General features: G+C 39.7%; 2 protein-coding genes across 2 annotated transcripts in view; one reads left to right on the top strand and one right to left on the bottom strand.

Annotated features, from left to right (window-relative positions):
• Positions 1-16,450, bottom strand: DPH5 (diphthamide biosynthesis 5). Its single transcript, XM_031614800.2, has 7 exons — positions 16,187-16,450; positions 14,979-15,103; positions 11,866-11,974; positions 4,147-4,267; positions 2,292-2,331; positions 1,141-1,244; positions 1-247 (listed from the first exon to the last, which is right to left on the bottom strand). The coding sequence occupies exons 1-7, from the start codon at positions 16,319-16,321 to the stop codon at positions 24-26; spliced, it is 858 nt and encodes a 285-aa protein (XP_031470660.2). The 5' UTR covers positions 16,322-16,450; the 3' UTR covers positions 1-23.
• The window catches only part of LOC116243534 (putative oxidoreductase ZK1290.5), a 41,616-nt gene continuing 37,983 nt past the window's right edge, over positions 16,408-20,040 (top strand). The window contains 1 exon segment of the mRNA XM_031614804.2: positions 16,408-16,572. Within this exon segment, the coding sequence (XP_031470664.2) occupies positions 16,497-16,572 (76 nt within the window). The 5' untranslated portion in view covers positions 16,408-16,496.

Here is a 20,040-nt window from a genome sequence, read left to right as displayed (position 1 = left end):
AAAAATTCAATATGCATTTTTATTTAAGTGGTCTTTTCAAATGCATTATTTTCAAAATTGGAAGTATCTACAGAAAAAAGCTTAAGCATTTCTAATTCCAGAGGATGCATAGTGCCTGTAACAATCATGGAATGGAGTGGACCACCTAACTCCACTGTAGACATTTGATACAGTGTGCCTGAAGCAATCTTCTGATCAGGAGCACCCACACGTGCGAGGCCAACACAAATTGTGTCTTCAGTAATTTCTGTAAGAAAGAACATTGAAGAAGTGATTCTTACAAAATTCTTCCAGGGACCACGATCCAACTGTCACTAGAAAGAATAATTTATTAAATAGAGGAAAAAATACTCGGTGTTCAAACCTTAACACCACTGTCTCATGTTTCCAGCTAATCATCAGAGTAGTTTAAAATGAAGCTTGTTCTTCAAAGAAAATAAAAAGTGTATCTCAGAGCTATTGAGAAGCAGGAAAGGGAAGGCAGCAGCAGTAAGTGAAATTCATTCAGAAGAGGAGACTGCAGCGTCAGATTAACTCTACATAAAGGATAAAATGAAAGTACTGTTTCCTTTTCATCTTGACAATATTTTAAAAGGAGTACAGATACGTTTCTATTAATTTTTTCTTCTATGGCATAAGGGAGTCATCTTCATAGCTGCTCTGATTTCATGTCTGGTCTTGATAAACATCTCTTTAGCAGACTCTTGACTAGTATTAAGGATTCAAGGCTAAAATCACAGTCCTGCAACTTTGGGGCAACCCCGAGTCTGTGCTGGGACTCGTGCACAGTATAGTGTAACCAGTTTAAGTAACGTGCAGCTAAGATTTTCAAAGCTTGACTGATCTAAAATGCTTGAATGCAGGCTCCTGCAACTGTAATGGATCAAAGAGCTCACACTTAAAACTGGACAGCAAACAGTAGTTACCATACTGAGGTTTTGACTAAATCTCTTGGAGCTGCTCGTGTTTGTTCATCTGAGCTCAATTAACTACACTTTGTTCAAGCTCTGCCAAATCCATCTTCTGGTTCCATTACAGATCAAGAGAATGCTAAGATGAAGAGGAAGGCAGTAGAGTTCAGTGACTCATCAGTAAGTGAGAACTGAGGAGCAGCAAATAACAGCATTGCGATAGTAGTACCTGGTTCTTCTCCTTGGAGTCTCCTATTCTGAATAATGTCAAGAAGCTGTTCTGCAGCTTGGTTCACACTCATATAGCGCGGTGGCTCATAAATCTTCCTTCCTCTGCAGGGAAAGAAAAGTAATTTAAATATAAATCATTTATTTATCCCTGGTATTTTTACAGTTTATTTCAAATGAAGTCTGTGGACCAGCAAATCAAACTTAAACAGGCCTGGGCTTTCAGACTGGCCTTGAGACAAATGTGGAATTTTTAAGGAAGACAGAAGACTCTTGTGCTCTCACACACCTGTGAAACAGCAGGGCTACCATCTGTTAAATCATTTGAAATTTAAAAACAAATTGAGTTGCTGGAAGCAATGTGCAGGTTTTGTGACTATTTCTGAAAGATGCATTCGGCTTAAATTCAAGGGCAAACTACTGTTTTCCTGTTGAATGCCTTGTATACGGATTATTACAGACTAGCATTATATTTTTAAATGAAATGCTTCTTTCTTTGCCAACTATGGATTCAAACAGATTTTATTTTGAAACTCTAAAATAAACAAACCTCAATGATAGTGTGAGAGTTCACAAATGTTAATTTAGACCAGAGTACAGCATATGTATAAAGTAACTATATTCTCCGTGTCAAAGCATACTGATTGCAGAGAGACAATTAAGCTGTGACAAGAACTTCCAGATACAGTTAAATGAACTTAAGAGAACTTTCTATATGTTGCTTATTTAACAGCTAACAAACAGTGGTATGTATTCTATACTTTACACTGCTTCTAGCCACTGTAAGGAAGAATGAATTCAGAACACTGTTTATGATATTAATTTACTTCAGGATGAGACAGAACAGCAATAAAAGAACTCTTGACCTGGCAGGTAGAAAGCTTATCCTGTTCTGACCTACTTCTCCCAGGAACAAAGATTATACACTGTTGCAGTTTCAATCATTTACTGAAAATAAAGCCAATTCCTATTGTAACAAACAGAAAAATTCTATTGCTTAGAGGAAACAAAAACCATGACCACCAAGAAATGCAAGAGAAGACAGGTAAGTTCAGTATGAGGCTTCAGATAAAGAGCCTTTATTCCTTATACAGAAAAAAACCTTGTAAGAACCATTGTTTGTTTCCATATATTTTCAAAGTTGTGACTCACTTCATTAGATTCTCCAGAGACTGCTCCTTCACTTTAATATCTGTAGAACAAAACAGTATATAAAACACTGGTTCCTTACAAAATTCCTGCTTAGTTTTCTATGTAGCTGTACAGCTTAGGTTAGGATATTCTATAAACTTTATAGCAGCATTCTAGTTCTTAAAGGAAAATGGAATATGGATTACATTTTGTTTCATGTGTTAATTATAAAGAAATTAATGTGATTTCATGCATGTGATTTTGCTCAAAGACAATGTATAGTATCACAAATTTCGGAGCAGATAAGATCAATAAAAAATATTGCTAAGTATTAAAAATGGTAGGCATATTTCCCACAGGATAACTAAATGCTTGCATGCTTAGGCACAAAACCAAGGTATTGTGACTACTTTGAAATTATAAATATGTTGTGGTTACAGAAGGTGAAACCAAACGACTGATCGACAGTGATTACATCACCTCCATGCAAGAACTGAACTTTCGTTAGCACTTCCTCGCTGTCCCAATCAAAATTTAGAACAATCTTTCTCTTATGGGAAAAAGGAGAATTTGGACAAAGAAAAAGGGCCAGGTAAGACTCTGAACATCTGCAAGTTTATGAAACTGCACTTGATCATAATCTCTCCAAGTGACCATCAGATGTTATCTATACTTAAATGCCTGAGAAATAATACTGTAGTAAAAGCTGGATACATTTTTTTAATCTTGATTTTAAAAGTATTGCTTACTCACACTGTAAGCCAAGGTGACTGAAGAAATGGTTTAAAATGCAAAGCTGCAAGATTATTAGTGCACAGTTCATCAAATTGCTTTCATGTAAGTGAAGTTGCTTTGAAATTTTAAGTGTATTGAAGCTGATCTTTATTATGTCACTGTTGCTTTCCTGGTAATCTGATCTAGTTGGATTAGCAATCAATAGATAGACCAGCATGACCATTGTCAAGGGAACAATTAACTTGGAGATTGGTAGTTTTCAGCAGTTAGATACAATCAGATGCAGGTATTACATCTGTCCCTGAAGCATGAGTTTTATAATTCAATTTTATTGTTTCAATATTTTAACACACTTTTAGTACTGCATTAGAAAAAAATAAGAAACATAAAAAGGGAGCACATAGAAATGATTATACGAAAAATCTGAATAATACTTGGTTTTAATATATTATGGTCGGAATAGTCCTTGTGAAGTCATCCTTCCTTAGAACAATTGCCAATATTCTCATACTTCACAAAGCTGGAAAACAGCCAACTTTCAAGGCACTGAAAAGTTTGATGTGCAGTGATGATTACACATATTCCTCTTCTGGCTTCCTCCAATTACCACAGACGTTTTTGAGCGAGGATTTTTGCAGTCCTGAACCTTTTTACATGACAATCACCTTTTGCCAAAACATCATCAGCTGAGATAATTTAGAGAAGAGAATATCAACTCACAAAATAGAAATGTGGTTAAATGTACTGTTTAGCTCCCCAGAAAGTCAAATGTGTCAAGCTCTTGCCTAATTAAGTCAATAAAATATGGCTGCTAGTCATTGCCATCTTGGCTGGATCCTGAGCTCATCTAGCTTAAAATCACTCTGATCATTACAACAAATATAGGCCTGTTGTTCCTATTTGTCTTCTACAAAGGCATCATTTCTTATAGGTTTTCTGAAGATGAATTAAGAAATTTCTGGCCACTGCAGCATGAATAGTGGCTACACTGATTCTAAGTAAACATACACTGAAGTTACAATTCAAGAGATATTTTCAAAGATACGTTATCTAAGAACCTCTGTTTAATCACAGACTTCATCTCATGCCTGTTGGGACACTGGAAGATGGTAGCTAAGGAACTGGGACTGCTGCTGCTTACCAAGTAAGCACAGTGTGTGCATTCCATTCTGCCTGTTCTTCTTGATCTTGTCAAAAAAGCTTTCTGGCTTCCATGTGTCCGTCCAGAAAACTATAGAAACTGTCTCTCCAAAATTGTACAACTGTAAAACAAAACAAATTCAACACATATACACAGTTAAAATATCAGTACAGTACATACAAAAAAAATGCATTAAAATAACAGACAACTGGAAACACTTGAGAAGTCCTGAGCACAGCAGAGAAGGTTTTGTTTTTTAACAAACTGTCTTCTCATTAACAGAGGGGCATTGTTCTTTTACTCTCTGACAGTAAAGCAAATTAAAGAGTGACTAATGAACTACTGTAAAATTTTTACCTATATTTGCATTCTCCTTTCCAACATTCAGTAACTTTCAATCTACCTTCTGTTTGTGTTTTTTTTTTTTACTTAATTCTGAAGTCTGTTAAAGGCAAAACTTAGTAAGATTGGCACCAAAACTATTAATTACTATTTCTTATTTTAATATAATATATATTAAAGCTAGTCAACTTTATGCAAACCTACAGCACTTGCAATGTTTTCCCAAGCTTTGATTCAAATGATAGAGTAGGATTTATATCTAAGCAGCACTTTGCTGCAGATGGGAGCTGTACCATGCAAATGCTGTTATTGTGTGAACAGACAGTTGATACGAAGATCTGAAGACAGGGACAGATTGGGCCTGAATCAGAGAGGTGACATGTTTTTTTAATGCACATATGGTAAGAAGAAAGTGCTGACAGATTCTATGTCAAACACGCTCACTGCCTTTGTTTGCCATCTTGCTGCTATTTATTACTGTAAATCTCTAATCGTGGTGAAGACATTTGAAGCAATACTCTTGCCAATCGTTTCCAGTGATGCAAAAGTGAACATTAGATGTAACCTAAGGCAGAATTTGGCTTGGAAGTTTTTGTAACAAACTTGAAAATGGGCAAAAACACACATCAATTTTGGTTAATTCAGCTCAGGAATGAGGCCAACCAAAATGGATTTTACAGCATGCCAACATTCTGTCTGCTCGAGCCTACCAGAAAAACAGTGGTTACACAGACTGTCCTCCCCACTTTCTGTTTAAATCTGTAAGGAGGGACAACTTCTGCTAGCCCACTACAGGAGGCACTGGGTCTGCTGTTAGCAGAGAAAGAGGGCCCTGCACAGCTGTGGCTCCGGCAGCACCCTGCCATCCGGGGATTCCCCTATACACACTTATTTTACTGTGGCATGAGGTTCTGGTTTTAACACGTGAATGCTGGCAGAGTGGAATTTGAATCAAAGCAGTAAGTTGTTTGTTTTCAAGGGACTAAGAGCTCAAATTTTAACCATTCACGCTGATTAGGCACAGCCTTTATTCAAAGATTCCTGGAACATTACTGAAAATGTTTCCTCTTTTAAATATTTCATTCTAGAACAAAGACAAGAACACACAGTGTACATTTCACAACCTAAAGGTTCTTCCAGTAAACTAAATATAGGTTGAACCAAATGAATTTCTCCTGATGTAACAACTTAACTATTTCAGGACTGTACTCTAGGGAAAGATAAAAAGAAAAGAGAAGAGTGAACAAGCTGTTCTTGCCTATATGGCTGGAGTTCTCTCTGTTTTCTACCAACACTGAAACAAAACTGCTGGAACTTCTCTGCAGGAGCAGCTGGGACAAAGATAGCTTTTTAATCTCATGGTTGGGCAGCACCTTCAGCCATCACAAGTTGCTGAAACATGCAGTAGCCACCTGAGAAGCTAGCCAGCCTGCTGCCTGCCATCTGAAAGCCACCAGTCTTTTTCCAAAAAGCAACAGCTCTCCTTCAGCAAATAAAGCAGCCTTTATTGGCTGTAATACCCTGAGCGCCCTGTAGCAATAGGATGTGCAGAAATGGGCATAATGTTGTCTGGCATTTTATTGGGAGTCAGGTCTTTCTAGCTACTTTGCTCCATATTAGAACCAAGTTGGATATAAACTTGACTAACAGGATAGAATGGGGCATATGTTATTAACCTCACTGAAATGCCTTCACAACTTACACACTTGTATTAAATAAGTTTTCAAATAATGTATTACCTAGCATTAATTCATATGACTAAATCTTTTTTTAACTTTAAAGAGGAGAAAAAACTACTTTGAAAACTTTCAGATACACAATCTATCAATTATGTGAAACTGAAGCAATAAATAGATACTCTTATTGTATATAACTGCTTGTTATTGATTACCTTGTAAGCAATTAGATAGACAGAAAAATGTCACTCATCTAGCATTTGATCTCTGCAGCCACATAAAACACACAAACAGGCACTATTCTATCTTCAGGCAAGCCTGCTTTGCTTTGAAGAAACAACACATAATTTTATCAGAACATCAGCTTTTGAGTTTTTAATCCCCATATCTTTGCAGCTTCTGGTGCTGCATGCTAATACTTCCCACTTGAAATCTAGAACAAAGTACTGAACTGCAAATACAAGCCTTGCTGGAGAGATAGCAGTAAATACCCAGAATTGCACTGTTACCTGAAGGATTCATCTGATACCAATCTCAGCCAGGCAGACAGCAGGTGACTGGACACTGATGCTAGAACCCACTGAAAGTAAAAAATGCTCTTCACTAAAGCAATGGTAATAGGAGGACAGTTGGGCTAGATGATCTTGTAGGTCCTTTCCAACCTTGTGATTCTATGATTCTATGATTGTGACTGTAAAACTGGGACACACATTTGTCAGCTGAGATGTATTATAAGACAGCTATGTATTATCATGTTACACTTTGAGATTGTGAAGGCGTTTGTGACAACAAACAACAGCTCTGAATGTTTTCAGTGAAACAATCAAGTTGCGTGGTTGCTGGCACAACTTTAAAGACAGGCAGCAGCAAATGAAGTTTCACAGCAGACTTGTGCGTGCTGCACCCTACATCAAACAGCTGGGGTTTGGGAGTGGGCAGGATTTGTTCTGTGAAAGCTAAAACATTTCAAGCATCACATTTGCACAAAACAGGTTTGTTACAGTGCCCACATTCTGCTCAAGTACAAAAGTGACACAATTTCAAAGGGGCTCATTGAAATGGCTGGATAGATACTTGCTGCTCTCAGCTTGGAAACTGATGTTTTTACCTTTTCACTACTGCTCAAAGCCTTCATAGAATTATTTCAAAAGCTCATTTTGAAAGACCTGTCTGGAAACTTCCCTCCCCCTGCCCAAGCAGTAATTGGCTTAAGCAAAGCTTTGTGACTTAACTTTTGCAATACAACTAACTAAAGCCAGGAAGGGAAGCCAGAACTGTACTCCTAGGCCATGGGCTGTCTGCTCGAGCTTTCTGCTTCTCACGATATACTGCAGAAAGCTATTCAATTCACACTTTCATCAGCTAGGAACAAGTATAGCTTTATATTTTATTTACACACATAATATGAAAGAGTGTCACACACCTTCTGGTTCTATTAGTATCTTTAACCTTTCTATGAGTGATATTTCTTGTTTTACTTGTTTGTATAAGCAGAATCGATGGCTAATTGTAGGGCCAGAGTAAACACTGAGAGGAAAAATGCAGTTCCATGATCTCAGCTTGGAAAGTCTGCGTGCAAAGATAATTTCAGGAAAACTGAAGAGCTACTTCATTAATGACCAGGCTGAATGACATCAGAAGAAACTTGAAGCTGTCCAGACAACAGACCTCACTTAAAATACTGGTGTTGACAGTCACCACAAAAATATAGAGCATGAAAAGAACAAGTGAGACTAAATAGGGAAATTAAAAAAGGAAGTTTTTCCCCATCCCCTCCAAAATGCTCTAAAGCAAGCAGGAGTGAAGATGCAAGATAGCATTAAAGGGCAGTAGGGCAACAGCTGCAGAGAAACCAAGAAATATATATTTCAAAATGCAGACAGAATCTTTTGCAGAATTACTGCTGTATCAGCTGCGATGGTGACGAAGCAATTCTTCACTTACAGCCTAGCTCCACTCTTAAAGATTCAGAACAGCTTCAGAAGTGGAAACATGTCAAGGGAGAAAGGTAGAAAGGAGTTTTGTCATTACATTTTCCAAACCTGGCATCTGTGTACGCATGAAAATCCCTGCAAATCCTGTAGGACATGTTCTGTGTCAAGATGCCTACAGGTTGCACTGCATATATTTCTCATAGGATATGACTGCCTGCAAAGAAAGATACTGCACAGCCTGATGGCATCCCAATGACAGACACCAACAGATTGTTTTTCTCCTAATGGTATTCTTCAATGGAATTTGGAGACTGTACAGCACCTTGTATCATCACAAGTTGCTTATTGATAAATCCCAATGAACTTACCCTCCAAACCTAAATCATTCGTCGTTAGTGCTTATTGTAAGAGTTTTGATGTGATGCCAGGCAATATTCATCATCAAGTCAGACTTTTTTCCCTTAACAGCTCTCCACAACATACACACCGTGTTGAAGGACTCTTACTGTGCTAACACACTGTTAACCAGAGAACAGCCTGCAAAGTGGGACAATCATCAACAAGGAGGTAGCAGGAATCAGATAAGCTTCATTTTTGCTTGTTATCAGTCACATGAAACAACTACAAGCCTAGATCTAGTTGTTTCTGCCATCTTATTTAGTACCATAGACTTTTAACAACTTTTAAGGCATTACATAAAAATGTTCACATGAATCAGGATGCTTTCTACAGTTCTCATGCACAAGGCTGCAGCTCCTTCTGGTACTTCAGGCCAACAGATAAGATTGATGGCTGTCTCAAGAACCTCCAGTCAGTTCCCTTAGTACGTGCTGAGTGAAGGGAACTGTGAACAAAAGGATGTTTGGCTGATGGAAGCCCACTCCATGACTGCAGTCTTCAGAAAGCTGCTGAGACAAATCACATAAAAGCAAGCGAAAGGAAGAACACATTTTCCCTCTTAGCTGCCTCCTGCATCCCTGTTTAAGAATCAGTCATTTTGCAAGCAAAACAAAATTCAGCTATTAAAAGACTTAGAAACTCCAGGCAAACTTGGACAGGACAGGATTTCCCCTCCAAGGGAACATGCTCTTGTCTTTGGTAGGCTCCTTAGACACATCCCAGAAATATCAAACAATACTTTCTCACCCAGGTCTCTTGGCTTACTAATCTGAAACAAGGATGACTGAACAGAGACAAAAATCTGTTTGGAGTGAATGGATGTTTCTGGGCTATATTTGCTGTGACAAATTTGATGTGACAAATGAAGTTGCAAAGCAAATGTGAGTAATAAAGTCGTGTAACTAATGCTGACTTAACATCTAGTTGATTTGAGAAACAAATGCCAGCTTCAAAAAGGCTCAGAAGCAGGTAGTCAAGAAAAAAAACTAGTGATAGGAAACAGCTTATTTTAACTGTTAGTGAATAAAAAGTATTTTGCATAAAGCCCCTCCTATGACAACAAAGAGTATTTTTGAAGATTAAGGCACAGAGAGAGGGTGGAGGTGGAACTCAGAGGTTCCGCTCCTGCAACTACTACAGGTTTTCTATTTGACTATGGGCACACCAAGCTACGAGTACATCCTTGAGCTTCCTGACCTATAAGTAATACTTCTCTACTTAATACAGAAAGCTTATTCACCAATTTAGCAGACTCAAAGATAACACAGCAAGCACTGCTTTTTTCTTTGAATGATCAGCTATTAGTTAAAAGGCAAAACTACTTTGTGGCTGTAATTGTGCTACCTGGACTGCAGACAAAAAGTCATCAAGATGAGTCACTGAAAGACAGAAGGGGACTTGCAGATGTTTGTTCCAAAGATATTCAGGTGGAAAGTGGGTATATCTCAAAAGAAACGTGTCCTTGTTAGACATGTTTTTAACTAGCTTCTTGATTAAAATGAAGAAAGAAATGGAAGTGATTGTAAGGATGGTAACTGAAAGCCTAGAAGACAGAATGGGGCTTCTAGTAAAGTGAAAGATGCAAACTCCTTCCTTTCACAGAAACCTTTCTTAGATATAAGGTATGAAAATAAAACTATTATTTATTGCTAATTCCAAACTAAGAACACACTACTTAAAATTCGTGGGCAGACCAGACCACTCATGTTTCAATAGTACAGCAGGAGAATAATCTGCTTTCAAGTTGAGTGAGACAATAAAAGATTAAAAAATTTAAAAAATGAAAATCAAAATAGACATTCACTCATCACAAGTTGGCAAGAAATAGATTCGTGCTCTTTAAATGGGACAAAACATCAGAAAATGTATGGATAATGTTTACATACGCAGAGACTGCTGAACAATATTTGTGACACATAGCATCACAGAGCTTATTATACATAAGCTACTTCAGTAATTCTGTTGTACAGGAAAACTGCACAACCGCCAGAATGCTGTTGGCTGCGCAGAAACATCACCCTGGTGACAAATGACATGTTCTTCTGTGAACAGCCTGGGCTGTAGCTGCATTTTACTAACCAACAGTTACAGCTCACTACGCACATGGCTTTCAGAATAGCTTATAAAGGTGTTTCCTGTTTTTCTCTAGTAAGAAAGAAAGAGGTTTTGTATCACAATCAGATTAAAACAAGAAAAAAAGCCAAGCCTTTTCTGTGGTGAAGCAAAAGAGGAATCCCTGTTACACTTCACAGGCTGCAATTTGAAACATAGTAACTCCAAAACTGAAATGGTGGCAGGAGATGGCCAAGAAGGTGAAGATCTGAACGCAGACTGTTGGAAGAAGTCATAAATCTCTGCTACGACTCTAACTAAATCACAGGCTGTTCTTTGTAAGATACCCCTCACTTGCTGATTTTGCCTGTGAGGTGCAGTGAGTAATTAAACATACAGCTGGTTATAGTCCTGTCAGGTAACACAACATGATCACTATTTCCTAAAACGCTTCTTACAACACTGGGAATGTTGACTTATGAGAAAGCAGTCCCTCCCAAGCCAGAACGGAAAAGAGGATTATTGCCAGAATGAATAACACCACATTTCCTTTGTGGACTTTTAGCCTAGGCTAAGGAAATACTAAGCTAATCTTCAAAACGTGAGAAAACATACAACTGTTTGCAGTGTATTCCCAGGTAATTTTCTTATCTTTTTTTTTTAATTAACCTAGAAGCTCTATACTTCTGTTTCCTATGCCTAAATGGAATTGTGAGGGAAACTTACTCTGTGTTCTTTGTGTGTCATCCTTCCCAGAACAGGAGGAAGTTAGCTGGTAGCAGAAACTACTTGTCAACAGTTCAACTGCAGAAGCAAACTTTGTGTAGGAAGAACTATGTATGTTGCTCCAAAAGTAATGCCTCCTATTTATTTCCATTAAAATGACAACATACAAAGATACAACAGATCACACTATTTGATAGAGCAAATTATCAGTTACAAAACACTTTTCACTTTTCAACATAGTCACCACCATTAACTATTTCATGGTGGTGAACAGGCACCTGCATGCTGCGCTCATAAAAATCTGCACCAGTGGAGGTGACCCACTGTCACAGCTTACCTACCAAATAACTGAAATATCACAGTTTTCCTGAGGCAGGAGCAGAGGAGAACAAAAGTGTTACTATTCACATAGAGGCTTTTGCTGACATGTAGCACACTGAAAAGGAAGTGTTAACAAACTGACAACAGAAGTGTACAATTGCTACAGATCTTCAAACTTGAGATTGCAACACACAGGGCTTACAACAGCAGAGGAGCTCACCAATTCTATGTTTAGCAGTTGAGGAATACCATATATACAAAAACATTACCTGTAAACCACAGCAGCCCACTGCATTCATTATTGAAGCATTATGAATGACCTGGTATGGGATTCCCAACTTTACTGCACGTAGCACTAAATCACTGTGTGTTGTGGCCCTGTGGTAAGAAGGGGAAAAGGATTAAAGCCTGAAAAGACACAGTAACCAAGGATTACTAGCATAATGGTTTGTTTTGAAAATAAAGTTAAACTCTACTCAAAAAGGACAATGCAAATATGCCGAAAGGCCAAGAATGACTTGAATAATTGTTAGGGAAAGTAGAAACTCACATAACATTTTGATGTGTTGCCTTTAGCAGCTGAAAATACCAAAAGCCCTCAGTACGGTACCATTCCCTGCAGCTTTCTGGGAAAACTCCTAACACTAGGACAAATGTTGCTTTTTAAAGTAGCTTTGGCAACTACTTGAAAATGAAAGTTTCAATTGTCCTTTGTCTTCTGCAGTTGTCTGCTGGACATCTGTTGAACTGTAAACTTCAGCTGTGTTTGGCACAGACTTCAGCAAAACCCCAGTATTTCCTTACTCACTGCACAGCCAGTCCTTCTCTCATTTAGGAAATGCTAGGAAAGCAATTCTCTCAAACGAGAACTTTGAACAAACTGAGGTGAACTGTGCTCAGTGCCTTGATTTTGACTGTATCAGCTTTTATAAATATTTAATCCAAAGGACTTCTCAAACTAAGGGTGTCTACTAATCTTGAGTGATCAAGTTTATTCTGAAGTAACTAAGAAAAATTCTAGTTAAGTTTACAGATGAACTTAATTTGGCTCTGGGTGTACAATGCTCAAAGAACCCCACCAAAAACACCTTACAGTGCCTGAATCAAGAGTCTCTGGGCTGGTAGGTAACAAAATCAGGATTAGAGTCCTTCTAAGATATTGAGTAAAGATAGATCCAGCTAACCTTATTTTTGAACTGCAATAATTTTTAAAGGTGTCTTGCTTGTACATGTGTTTACATACATGATGGGCACTCAGTTTGCCACATAAAGTATGAAAATGTACCTACTCCCTGCCTAAATTTGAATGACTTCAGCCATCTCATCGCAAACATGTACCACACATTTCTGGCCATTCCAAAGGAAAAAACAGCACATGCTGATCAGAATACTTAAATAGGAAAACTGCTTTCACCGTGGCCTGGTTCAATTACTCTAAAAGAATTTCCCTTACTTTTGGTCTGCGAATTTCCACCAATCAGCAGATTAGGAGCACAAATGTGGCAGCAGCTGGTAAGGTTGTAGGGATGAGTCATTAAAAAAAAGAAATCAATTTAACTGAAGGAAAAAAAAAAATAGAGGAATCTGGATTTAGGAAATCAAATGACCAAGGGATCAGCTGGCTTTATTCACTGAAATTTGCTCCAGCCAGCACTTTCTCCCAGTAGATCTGTCCATAATGACTGCAGATGAAAGCAGAAGTGGCCACATGGAACATTCAGCTAATATCAGCAAAAGCTTGATGGAGTCAGCCCTCGGCACCCAAGGCTATGCTGGTATATTTTCTGTCACAGATACCACTTTAAGATTTTTATGGGTACTAATAACATAAATATTAGCACAGTCTAGATGAAGGTGGGCTTTCCAGTATAATACTAGAAGTGTCAGGTTTCTGCTAGCTAGCACATCCATGGTTGTTACTATGTCTGCAGGAGAAATGCTGTGAATAACAGCGAGAACTCAACACAAGCACAATTTCATAACTCTAACCATTAACCACAGACACCTGAGGTTTCTTAAATGGCCAAGTACACTTCTTATTGGCAAACTTACTTGAAACTCTAAGATCAGCTGCAGTCACATGGCTTCTACCCAGCTCTCATATGGCTTCTCTTAGGACAGAAACATTCAGGTTTCTTTCCAAAAAACCTCCTGAAGACCTAAATCCTTACAGCCATACATAGGCCAAGGAGCAGCTCTAGCTGCAGTACTGAGGCCATAAGCAATAAGACAGTAGCAACTCATTCTAAGAAAGGGCAATTTTCTACAGTGATGTAGTATGTTAATCAGAATTGAAATACTTCATCACTGAAACACGTGGCAAATCAAGATTCTGCTTACAAGTAGAATTCCATTTCAACAGACGTAGAGGTTTTGTAGTGTCTTACATCTGTGGCAGGATCACAGCAGAAGGGTGCAGGTAATGTGGCTCCACACTAATTCTAATTTTGATGTTAATATGCACTGGAATGTAATGAATATTTCTGAAATACAGCATTACCTTTCTTTGAATACTAGTTTGATGTAATATTCTATTGCCAATTCCCTTCAACCTGTGTTTACAGAAATTAGCCACTTTTGACAGATATGTACACTGCTCCTATTTTTCATAAACTCTTTTTTTTTCATTCCCAAACAGGGGTGCTCAGTGATTTGATTTTTCTTCTGCCCCATAGCACTATGGTATAAATCTTGAATCACCAGCTGGAGACTAAAAGCTCTTCTGTGTGGTTTGACATTACAGATTGATGATGCCTGACCAAAAAGACAGAAGGGAGACCTCCTGGTAATAGGAAAACACTATACCTTTCAATAGTAGTAAGGGGTGGAAACAAAGGGCTTAATAAAGCAAACTGAGGAGACATTTTTAACTACCTAAGTCATTTTAAAGACTAGCATATATCAAATCATAAGCACAGTACAATCAACAGTCAGTGTTGAAATTAAAACAACTGAGAATTACAGCTGCAGTTTAGATGTACTAATCACAACTAAAAGAACACTTTCTCAAAACAGCACATTTCTTGATTATGTGATAACCTTGAATCTTTTCCCCTAGCAGATAAAACGTGGAACAGAATATTTTCTATAGAAGGTAGCATTAAGAATATGTGACTGCTGAGGAAAGATTTATACAGTCCAGAAGGCCCACATTCATATATATAAGGGATGTCTGGGTGAGGAATCTCCAAAGTAAGATGGAAGCATAGACAACTACAAGTATATTCCGTATGCATTTAAAGTATATGAAGACATAAAAAGTGTTTCTGGACTAAAAATCTGTTTCTTCATTAAGAATTACAGCTACGCAGAATGGCCGTTTCCTCTTGAAAGAAGAGAGTGATCAAGTTAGAGCAATAACAAAAATGTTGCTTCAGCTTACCCAAAGGGATCACCAACTACGAGAAAAGCGACATCACAAACATCAGCATCTCTCAAAATGCTATCTGCTTCTTGTTCCACTGTTTCTCGATCAGCCAAAATCAGTTCTTTTCCATAAAACTCCTCCTGGATATCAAGATTAACAAGAAACAGCAATAAGACACTTGGGAGTGTATTTGTATTTCCTGGTGTAATTACTCGCGGATACGGGAAAGGAGAACGGGACATTTATCTCTGGCTGTTTTACCCACATCTTAAGAGAACCGTGCCTCCCCATGCTGGAACACTCAAGGTTCCCATTATGCAGCTCTTAAGCTGACAAAAATTACTCCAGTAAGGACTTGGCTGGAAATGTAGCTCTATCACACCCACACTGACAGCTAGTAGGTGGGCTCCAGGCCTAGTAATAACACCAGTCATCCTATCACAGGGCATCCTTTCTCACAGCTCAGAGCCAACTGCTCAGGCTACTTATAATGGTGACATCAAACCAGATACAAATATGACACTAGCTATACCATAACCTTATCTTTACAGCTTTTATGTTTCCTTAGTACCTTGTAACTAACCACACGTAAGGAATAAATTCATACCAATCCTTCGTCTTCAGTTCTTTGTATGAAATACTTTGCCACATATATGGGTAAATATGTATTTGACTGTGTTCACTTCTCTTCAGCAGCTCACTAATCACTGGGTCTCTTCCTACGTTTTAAACGCCTCGTTTGCACGTTAGCATCAACCTCAGTTAGTTACAGAAACATGTTGCCTGACCACCCTGAGCACATGTCTACCTAAGTAGTTTCACCACACTTCTCACGTTTTCTTTACGTGATTAAAGTCTGTTGTTTTTCTGTTTGCTTGTTTTTTTACCAGGGCATAGATCAACAAGGGTGTTGTGTTCTGAACAGCACTCAGCAAATTTGGGCAGCATGACAAATACTAACGGCTACATAAAATTAGTAAGTTATAGTCCAGAAGGATTTTACTCTTGACTTCTCCCGTGTCCTCAGTGCAAGCTTCATCTTTGCCCACAAGCAACTGATGAAAGAACCAGGGCAGATTTTATCTTCTTCTCCCAATTCCTCTTATAAGCACAGCGAGTGAATGCTGCGCGCGCGCCGTTTGTGAGGACGCGCCGTTACTTTTCCCGGTACCGAAGCCGTGCCGGCAATGCGGCACACGGACGGGCCGGCGGCACCGACCTACCAGCGCCTCCTTCCCCACGGTGAGCACGGACGTGTAGGCCTCCAGGTACACCCTGCGGCAGCGCCGCACCGCCTCCAGCCCCTTCACCGTGATGTCCTTGGCGTCGCCCAGGCCCAGCCCGACCAGATACAGCATGCTGGCTCGGTGGGGGGGTGGCGGCCTTGGTGCCGGGCCCGGTTCCGCCGCCGCCCCCCGTCACGGAAGAGGAACGAGCACGAGCACCGCGCCGCGCCGCCCCTCCCGCCGTCCCGCCCCTCCGCGCGTGGCTCCGCTCGGCACGCAGAGGCCGCCGGGAGCTGCAGTGCGCGGCATGGCTGTCGGCGTGCCGGGCGGCTGCCCCGTAGTGCCGCTCCGCAGCGGCCGCAGCGTCCCGGTGCTGGGGCTCGGTAAGTGCCGCGGCCCGCCCGCTGCTGTAACGTGGCGGGAGGCGGCCGCGGTGCCCCGGTTCCCCCGGCGCTCTGCAGCGGTGCCCGTGTGCTGCCGGGTCCTGCCGGCCCCCGCTTCACTGGAGTTCTGGCTGAGGCGAAGCGGCGGTGCCGAGCGGCCGGAGAGCGCTCGGGCTTCTTTAAGTGCTTCTGAATGTGTGGAAAAAGAGATTTCCTTGGGGTCGCGTTTGTTCTGGCGATGCCAGTTGTGGTTTAGGCGGGCAGCGTGTTAAGTGAGCAAAGGGCCGCAGGTTTGCGTTGCTTTCATTTATTGTGAGTGTAAGGAGTTATTTTCTCTCTTGAAGCCTTTACACGGCGTTTGGGGATTTCATTCTGCCTCTTTGAAATCTTTCCCAAAAGCCTCTTCCGTCGACAGCACGCTCTGCAGCACGAGGGCCCTTACCTATCAGCGTTCGACATGCACTCTTATCGCAGGTCGGTTTGGTATCCCAGGAGCTCCATTATTTCAGATAAACGCACCCATCAGGGGCTGTTACGTGCTTTGTTGGAGCTGTTAATCGCTCACACTGCAGTTAGTCACTCACACAATTATCAAGCTGGGCTATAAAATAAAATGGCCCCTGTGCCCTTTTCGGCTTTATCCTATCTGATTTCAGAACAATGGTTTAGGATTCTCATAAGTGTAAAGGAGGGCGAAGTTAGAGCTGAGGCTTTAGGAGCATGTTAAGCCTCGTAAGTCAACAGGAGTTGTTTTTTTCATCCATAAATACAGGATGGATGGCTAGAGCTGGTAGTGCTCATTTCCGAGTACCAAAATCACTTGAGCAGAATTAAAAAGTCTTAGCAGCTCAGTGTCATCAGCAAAAGGGTCCAAAAGGCTACGTGTTGATAACTGCTTGTACTGTGTGTATGTGTGCGCTCGTGAGGATATGGTATTATATACCCAAGGCATGAACTTGTTAGTTTAGCATCTATTACGATTACTTGATGTAGGTGTCCCTTTTATAGTCCCTATACAATGAGCAAAAGGTTCTGTATTGTAAAGAGTGACTCTTTTTTTCTTTCACTGAATTCCTTTGTTGAATCACTTTTTATCATTCTAGAGATTTTTTACAAATGCAAGAAACATTTAAATGATCCTTCTTAGAGAATGGAGTCTATCTTATGACCATTGTTTCAGATTTGCTGAACTGCGTTTCAGAATTATGTTCAGAAACCTCACTTTTCCATTGGAGATTGTAATGCATGACTTAGGTAACTGGGAGAAGCAGGCTAAAAAAGTCTCCAAATGGCATGCTGCTTGCTGTCCTTCACTCATTTCATTTCAGTTAGTACTGAGTAGCTGACTGTAAGGCCTGAACTCAAACTGCAGTAAGTGGATAATGCCATGGCAGACAATTACATTTGAAATTTTCTGGCCCAGTGCTTTCTGCAGGGTGTGGCTTTCCAGAGGTTTGGTTCTTTGACCTCAATTCTCTGTTCTTGTCCTGACAGAGTAACACTTTGACTAATTTCTTATATATTCTGTAGCTTTTTTAGCATCTTGTAATATGTAGGACCCAGTAAGGTGATTTGAAGACTTTCCTGACAAATGCTGAAAAACACTGCAGATTTAAAAGTAAAAAAAAAAAAAAAAAAAGAAGTTCAAGACTTCCCATGCTCACGTTTATGGCCAACCCTAAATATCAAGATATGCAGCCCAACACAATGGAATATTTATCTATGGATCTATGCTAGGTGTTCCCTCTTAATACTCTTCTACAAATTACTGGCTTGTTTTTATTACAACTTCACTGCAGCTTAGAAAACTTACTGTCACTGTTTTGCTTGGTTCTGTGATGCTTACTTAGCAATAATGTGGAAAAAAACTTTCCTCAATGAGGAGGCATTTTCTGCAGGATTTAAGATTTGATTGTCTTATCTTCTAAGCATGCAGACATAATTGTTATCTGTGAGTAAGTGACTTTGAGATGATAAACATGCATGCTGCCTCTGTTGCTAGATAATCTTTCTAAAAGCTCCAGAGAGAGAGTTGTGCTGTGTTAAGATAGTTGCAGCTATCCATGCAGTCATGCCAGCTGTAAGGCTGATTAGAAAGATATGCAAGTTATTTCCAAATGATGAAACCCCTTTTATAGCAGCGAGAGTCAGCATGTGAGACATCTCGTGTGCTTTCAGGCAGAGCATGTTACCTCAGAGAGTGCCACAGCAGTCTAGAATAGCATTCTGTCACAAATACCTGCTTTTTCTGTTCAAGCGTCAGATATCAAAAGGTGATTTTTAAAATTTATTTATTTATTTTAACTGAGCTTTCTGTTTGTCAAATTGATTTCCATTTCAAAGCTCCCTTGATCTTCCAAACATGTAGGACAAGAGCAGTAAGTTTGCCAAGGCTTTATGCAGTAGGGGAGACAGGAAGGCAGGAGGTTAAGCAGTCTTGTGTTAGTTCACAACCTCTAGTGAGAGTGATGGATTTGAGAACTACGGGTTATGCAGCCTGCACAGCTGATGGTCAGTCTGAAGGTTCCTTGGAACAGTATGCCCAAACCTGTACTTTCAGTAAATTCTATCTGTGTTTACTTACTTGCTTATTCACATTCTTTGTTGTCTGTCTTCTGACTCAGTACAGCTGCGTGGCTGCTGGCAGTGTTGAAACAAGCAGTCTTTCCTGAGACACCTGCTGATTATTCTAAGGCAGCCCACCTTTCTGTTAACATACGCACTACAGCTAAGTTTTTATTTAGCAAAGCAAAATGATTTAGAACTTTTTCTTGTTTGTTATGTAAACAAAATGGAGGGACAGTAATCATGGGATTAAGTAAGCAGAGATTTGGTCAAATAGCATGTGATTTCCTGCCAAGATGTGTTAGTAGTACCAAAAATATACATAGAATGTTTTCTTGTCAAGTTGTTTTCCATGTAAATCCTTGAAGAAGCCAGAATTAATTACAACCCGATGAGATGAAAAAAATATAATCTCATGATATCCTATCAAGGTATAAAATGAATTACTGTTTTACATGGGAAGAAACTTCAGGGAAAAAAAAACCCTCGATAATGAGAACCACGTTTTTGTACGTGTTGTGCCCTACTTGTGCCACACAGCCTGTGTTTTATTACTTGCAGCAGTGTTTGTAACAGAATTCAATAATGGGTGGTGCCGTTATGCCAGGCGCTGCGACTGGGAAAGCAGGCAGGTGCTGCTCTGAGCAGCTTACAGTCAAATAGCCAAAGCCTGATAGAGAGAGTGAAAAACAGTCCTAATGAATAATGTGACATGAGTTAATTTATAGCACTACGAACTTGCTTTAATTGCATTTTTACTGCATTTGTCCCTGTGTTCTGCCAACTTAGGAGAATAATACGCACAGACACACGCGCGTGTGATCCCTTCATACTCAAGGGGAAGCATCTCTCCTGTCCTGAATTCAGGATGTTCCATATATGAGATTCCTGATGTTCATCTGT

This window comes from Phasianus colchicus, chromosome 9 (assembly GCF_987193195.1).
Source record: "Phasianus colchicus chromosome 9, bPhaCol1.hap1.1, whole genome shotgun sequence".
Classification (NCBI taxonomy): Eukaryota; Metazoa; Chordata; class Aves; order Galliformes; family Phasianidae; genus Phasianus; species Phasianus colchicus.
Note: the sequence above shows the minus strand (reverse complement) of the source record. Positions and strands in the feature narration are given on the sequence as shown.